We start from the raw sequence: 6,934 nt of genomic DNA on the forward strand, positions 1-6,934 counted from the left end.
CTCAGGAGCAGTTGTCCTGACGGCCTGGAAGGTTGTGGAACACTGGGTCCAGGGAATAACCCCATTTCCACCCTTAGGAGAGACCCTGCATTAGGGCCAAGGTTGCTCCCCAGCAGAGGCATTCTGGAGAACCATCTCCCTCTCTACAAAGGAATAGACATAAGGGCTACAGGTAGGGTCTGCTTCAACTGGACGAACTTAAGAGTCTCTTTGCAGTAGGGGACTGAGGGGACAGCCCTGCTTAAGCACACCGTGATTAAAGATGGGAGAAATTTGATATTTTGCTTCTCCAGTTCTGGAGCTCATAAATTCACCTTAGGGTGGAAGTCCAAGTTTCACTTGTAGACCACTATGAGCCTACACAGGAGAACACTGACTCTAGGCCAAGGATAGCAGCGAGGCAATCAAGTGACTAAGGCACTCAGTTGAAGGTGGAGTTCACTCTCAGTTTCAAACAGGTTGCTTGAACAAATCAGAGAGTAACTGCCTCTTTAAATTTTGTGTCCTGGACAGCACACCAGCCTGACCGCTCAACCCCACTCAGCTTTGACTAGCTCCTCCCCAACTTACCTTCACTTCGGCACAACACTTCTGGTAGCAGGTCAGCAAGTTTTTGCAATGTTGCAGTGGTCTCTACTCAGCACCCTTGTCTGGAGCCCTGGCTCTGTCCTGCTCATTCTGGTCCTCCTGCATAGACTATGTATGTGGCCTTGGCATAAGTCTCATCTTTGGGACCTCCAGCACTGCTCCACAGACTTGACTGGGAAGACAGCGGTGGTGACTGGAGCCAACAGTGGTGAGTGCCCTTCTCATCCTGCCACCTCATTTGGCGTCTCAGTCCAGTCCCCCAGTAGCCCCAGTGAGGCTGGCCAGAGGGCCAGCACGCACTTTAGTCACACCCCAGACTAGCCTATTCTGAAACTGCCCTTCTACAGGTATTGGGAAGGCCGTGTCCCAGGAGCTGGCCCGCCGTGGGGCCCGGGTGATCCTTGCCTGCCGTAACTGGGAGTGTGGACAGCAAGCCCTGGCTGAGATCCAAGTAGCCTCGAAGAACAATTGCCTCCTGCTTGGCCAGGTGGACTTGAGCTCTATGGCCTCCATCCGTAGCTTTTCCCGGTGGCTTCTGCAGGAGTGTCCTGAGATACATCTGCTGGTTAACAACGCTGGAACCTGCGGTACATGCCTTGAACTGCTGCTCCCAGACACATTGCAGGAGCCTCCTTTCCAGTTCAGGGACCCTAAAACAGGCACCCCCAAACCCAACTGGTGCATCCTGCTGAATAACTTTAATTCGTACGTGATCCTAAAAAGCCTACCTTGAGTAATAGCCCCCATCCTTGCACGTACATGTTCCTGTGGAGTTTCTACTGAATGCCAATATATGCCCTAGGTCTGTATCCCTCCATCACCCACTACCTATGTTCTCATTTCCTCCCAGGATTTCCCAAGACACTTACCCAAGAGGGCCTTGATCTCACCTTTGCCACCAACTATGTTGGGCCCTTTCTGCTTACAAATCTACTCCGAGGTAAGGAAGGATGGCTGCCTACCTTCTGTGCTGCCGTCACTTCTCATTCCCCTGGCATTTCCGTAGCTTACTGTTTCCAATGGCTACTTCCTTTCCCTTGGCCTCAGCTGTTCACCGAGTGATGACACAGTAAGCTTTTTGATGCACACAGCAGGGCAACCCGCCTGACCTAAGTCAGGACTGGGAGGCTGGTACTAAAATCAGTCAGGCCAAAATATAACCAGCAAGGGGATATAAGATCCACCTCTCTTTCCCCCAGCTCTGAGTTCTAGGTAAACCAGTAGAGTCAGTCATCTCGACAAGAGCTTCTTAAGGGTGGCACTAGACCACTAGGAATATAGACACCAAGAATGCCTACTTCCTGCTCTCAAATAGCTCAATATCCCCCAGGAATCTAGACAGAACACATCACTGTCTTGGACCCAAGTCCTTTGACTTTCTGATTTTTGAATCTTTTCTACTTAAGGAGGTTTGGGTTCTTGCTGGGGAAGCTGGGGCAGAGTGAGTGGTGGGCACTTTCTTCCTAACATTTTCTCCTGGATTGCACCCTCTTTAAAATAAAATCAATTTTGGGGGTTAGGTAATATGTGTCCAAAACATAAAACTGAAAGCGTACAAAAGGGGTGACATTTCAAAAACTCTCCTCTCAGGGGCGCCTGGGTGGCTCAGTCGGTTAAGCAGCCAACTTTGGCTCAGGTCTTGATCACTCAGTTTGTGAGTTCAAGACTTGCTTTGGGCTCTGTGCTGGCAGCTGGGAGTTCAGAGCCTGGACCCTGCTTTGGATTCTGTGTCTCCCTCTCTCTCTGCCCTCCCCCGCTCACTCTCTGTCTCTCAAAAACTGAATAAACATTAAAAACAAACAAACAAACAAACAAACAAACAAACAAACAAACAAAAACCCTCTCCTCTTCTCCTTGAAAATCAGCTACCCGTTTGCCTCTTAGGAGGCAGTTTGTGTTGCCAGGATCTCATGGGCTCTTTAGTGGCTGATAAAATTAGCCACAAATGGAAAGTGAACAAGCACAAGGCAAAACTGTATGGGTTTGCAAGTAGGAATGTTTTGTCTCCTTTGCAAAAATTCTAACACCCTGGCTGCACCTTGCTTAGTAGTAGGTTCTTAAACTGTCTTTTCTCTTCTTCTTCTCTTATCTATTCTTCTTCTTGCCACTTCTAGAAATCACTTTTCACCATATTACTTGCTTAAAATCCTTGGAAGGAAGGTACTCTATCCTTTACAGGAGAGACTCTAAACCCTTTATCTCCACTTACAGACCCCCTGCAGACTGAGAGCCTCGCCTTTTGCCCTTCCTTAATCCACACTTTTCTCTCTAGCAGACAATCTGTAGCTCTTGGTCCGCACTTTCCCCCCCTCCAGCTGTGCTTTTTGCACATGTAGTTGCCTCTATCTGCACTGTCCTCTCCCACTCTTTTACCCTGACTAACTTTATTTAGTTCATCCACCAAGACTGAGCACAGATACTGCCCGTGCTGTGAATCTTGTCCTTCACCTCCCCCAGCAGCCTCCCATTTATGGGGCTCCCTTAGCCCTTGTACACATCTCTGTTCCTGCATTGACATTGTTCCAGGATGATCGGTCTCCAGTTAGGCTGTGAGCCCCTTTAGTCTTTATGTCACTATGCCTAAAAGTTTGGGGTCTGTTCTCTTTAAGAATAATTCTTTTTTCCAGCAAAATTTTGGCTAAATACCACCTGCTCAATTTTTCATTTGTGATTCTTAATTTAAATGTAGGGCTCAAAATAGTTTTAGCATTTTGAACACTGTAAACTCATATGTGACAACTATTTTTAGTATTTTATAGAATCCAGACTATATATATATATATACATATAAATGTATATATATATGTATATATATATACATATATATATATATAGTAAGGCACTTAACATTTTTTTTAATGTTTATGTATTTATTTTGAAAGGGGGAGGGGCAGAGAGAGAGGGAGAGAGACAATCCCAAGCAGACTCCGTTCTGTCAGTGCAGAGCCTGATGTGGGGCTCGATCTCATGAACCATGAGATCATGACCTGAGCTGAAATCAAGAGTGGGACACTCAACTGACTGAGCCACTCAGGTGCCCCCCACCCACTTTTTTTTTTTAAGATTTAATTTGTACTATTTATTGTATTTATTTATTTATTTTTTTACTTTGGAAGATAGTGGTTTGTTTGTTTGTTTTTTTAACACTTTCCCAAGTTCCTCTATACACATTTCTTTCCCCACTCAACCTAGCACCCTTATGTCCTTAGCACCTATCTTGGTGTCTGCCACGATCCAGAGACCTAACGAACATTTGGGTGACAAATATGTGAAAGACAGGTTACATGATGTCTCCAGTCTCTCCTTTTCCCTCTTGGCCACCAATGAGGTAAAACATAAATAAGGATCCATTAAATTAGCTCCAGCTGGCAAGTGGAAGAAAAGGCAAAAGTCCAAACTCTACAATGAAAGAGGAGGAAAAACATTAGGAAAGTAGTTAATGAAAATGAGTCTCAGTTCACATTAAGCTGTCCTGTGCCTAGCCTGGGGAATTTGGGGGGTGGACAGTGACCCTATCCTGAAAATCCTGGATGGTCCCTGCTCTCTTGGAGTCACCTGGAGAGGTAGGTTGGGGAGTGGGCATGGGAGTTCACTCCAGAACTTGGATCGAATGAGTGTGGTTCTCTTTCTACCCAGGGGCCCTACAGCGGGCAGGATCAGCCCGGGTGGTGAATGTGTCTTCCTTTCGGCATGCACATGGGTATGTTGATGAGGAACATCTGACAGGGGCTGGTAAACCCTTGATCTTTAACCAGAATTATGACTGCAGCAAACTGCTCTTGACCTCCTTCACTGGGGAGCTTGCCCGGAGACTTCAAGGGACAGGTAATTGCCTGTGAAACCCCCTTATTCCTCCATTCCCAACACCACCTCCCAACAGTCCACATCTCATCCCAATATGTTCTGGCTAGTGTCCCCCAACCCAGCTGTTAATCTCTGCCATTTTTCATCTATGCAGCCTGTATTTCACTCAAGTCTGTCTTCACATCTCCCTTTCAATCTTTCCAACTCTCTTATCACTCCTAACATCCCTTTCCTCTCAGTATTTTCCAATACCAACACCATCCGTTATGTTCCTCCTAAAGTTCACCCAATGCTTTCAAATACTTATGTCTCCTTACTGGCTTGAACACTACCATTCGTGTAAGTTCCAGAGGACCGACTTCCTGGACACCACCCCAAGCCTCTGGTTACGTCTGCCCACAGACCTGGTAGGATCTTTGCATTATTGCATACTGGAGAACCGCACTTAACTCTTTCTTCCCATGCTCTACTTGTGTCTCATCCTTTCAGGTGTGACTGTGAACTCTGTGGACCCGGGTATAGTGTACACAAGTATCATGAGGCATTTTTCTTGGTCATACCGCTTCCTCTTTTGGCTCTACAGCTTCTTCTGTAAGGTGGGTAGGGGAGGAGCTGGCTAGCCTGAAGAGGGTGGGGCAGGGCTCTGCTTCTGTGTGTCCCCAGTAGGCTAAAGTCAGCTTGGCATGACTCCTTCTCTTCCCCCATGTCTCTACAGGATGTCAGACAAGGCGCAGTCCCAGTCCTCTACCTGAGCTTGGCAAAGGAGCTGGATGGCATTTCTGGAAAATATTTTAACAGTTCCTGTAGGATAATTCTTCCCGCGAAAGCTGCTCAGGATCCTCAAGCGGCCCAAAGGCTCTGGAATGCCACGGTCCAGCTAACAAACCTGGACAAGATGGACTGATCCCCCGTGCCCCCAGCCCTAACTTTGCCATCCTCCCTGATTCCCAGCCCCTACTCTGGTCCTGCCTTTTGTTTGTTGGCTCCAAGCATCAATCACCTTGTCTAGTATAGCAATCACGTCCTTTTCCTGTTGCCTCAGTGGCATGAGAACTCAGATTAGCCAGGGGACAGTTTTAGCTTCTACTTTACTGCCAGTTCTCTAATGGAAGTGTTCATTCCTTGGATACTGGGATCTCCAAATCTACAGAGTCCCACGTTGTGGTGACCGGTGGGGGTGTGTGTGTGTAAAACTCCTTCCAGTGGGGATTAGGGGTGCTGGAAGAAGGGAAACTTCCACCTGTATCGCTTAGTTTCTACCCATGTACTTGCTGACTCTGGGGGAGACAGCACCACACAATGCCATCTTGATTAAAGCATATACCACATCCTGTAGGATAGCAGTCTGACTTCACAGAGTGTTGTCTCTCAACTGGTACTGTAACTGAGCCTGCAGATGATCATTCCACATTTCCGTTAAACCAGCTGCTCCTGGGTGATGAGCCAAGCATTCAGATCAGTGAATTCTGGTGGTGGGAGCCAATTGTTTTTTCCCTCAGGTCTTGGTTCATCTGTATAAATTTGGGGATCGGCTCTTCAAATTTCACACACATACATGAATACTTTTTGTGGTTGCATTCCATCTATGATGTCCAGTTTTCCTAACCTTGGACAAGTATACTCCTATCTATTTAACTCTCTTTAATATCTTTACCAAATTTTCAATAATTTTATCCATAAAATCTTGCACCAGTTTTACTATATTTAATTCAGGTACCTTAATTTTGACACTATTGTAAATGGGGCTCTTTAACCTTTGTGTGCTGATTGTCTATCAAACGACTTGGAAAAGTTGTCTAATTTTAATGAGTTCTCTGTAGGTGCTTTTGGTTTTTCTACATAGAAAATCACCCCATCTAGGAAAAATAAGTTTTACTTCTTCCCTTTCAAGTATTCTAATTTTTGTTTCTTTTTCTAGGAGACCCTCATAGATATTCTAGCGTTAAACCGACCCTGTATTTCTGAAGTAAACCCAGTAAGCCCCACCTAGCATTTCTGGTCGCAGTGTTGTATAGACATTGCTAAATTGAACATGCTCATTATTGTTTAGCACTTTGCACTGTGTTCATAAATGAGATTGACCTATACTTTTCTTCTTAAACTTTTATTTAAGCAATCTCTGCACTCAATGTTGGGCTTGAACTCACTGCTCCAAGAGGAAGAGTTGCACACTCTTCCAGCTCAGCCAGCCAGGTGCCCCTGACCTGTACTTTTCTTTGCCTATATTGCCATTGTCTGGTTTTGCTGTCATGGATGTATTCATTTTATACAATGAATTGGGGATTTGTGTTAATACATGGACGTCATCTGAGAAGCAGTTGCCAAGTTAGGATTGAATGTTCAAGAAACCTATTATGGGAAACGGCTGCAAGAGAAAATGGGAAGGAAGCTGGGAGAAGCTGAGAGGGCCACCAGACTGTGATCTGAGTATGACCCTGAGTGAGGGAGGGAAAGAAGGCTGGTTGGAGCCTCTTAGAGTACAGTGCAATGATTTTTCCATTTGTGGATTCCCTCTCTTGTTTTGAAAGTATGCAATCTATTT

The 6,934-nt window shown here is 45.8% G+C and overlaps 1 protein-coding gene across 2 annotated transcripts; it reads left to right on the forward strand.

The window, feature by feature from the left end:
• The first annotated feature begins 46 nt into the window (after positions 1-46).
• LOC121019235 (retinol dehydrogenase 12-like) lies at positions 47-6,479 on the forward strand. Of its 2 annotated transcripts, XM_040458485.1 has the most exons (6): positions 47-796; positions 936-1,175; positions 1,439-1,528; positions 4,225-4,413; positions 4,882-4,988; positions 5,108-6,479. In XM_040458485.1, exons 1-6 carry the CDS (start codon positions 619-621, stop codon positions 5,294-5,296), a joined length of 993 nt encoding a protein of 330 aa, XP_040314419.1. In that variant the 5' UTR covers positions 47-618; the 3' UTR covers positions 5,297-6,479. The 2 variants fall into 2 exon arrangements, with proteins under 2 accessions (XP_040314419.1, XP_040314420.1); XM_040458486.1 differs by lacking the exon at positions 1,439-1,528.
• The last annotated feature ends 455 nt before the right edge of the window (positions 6,480-6,934 follow it).

The sequence above is a fragment of the Herpailurus yagouaroundi genome, unplaced genomic scaffold (assembly GCF_014898765.1).
Source record: "Herpailurus yagouaroundi ecotype Mexico unplaced genomic scaffold, PumYag 221, whole genome shotgun sequence".
NCBI lineage: Eukaryota > Metazoa > Chordata > Mammalia > Carnivora > Felidae > Herpailurus > Herpailurus yagouaroundi.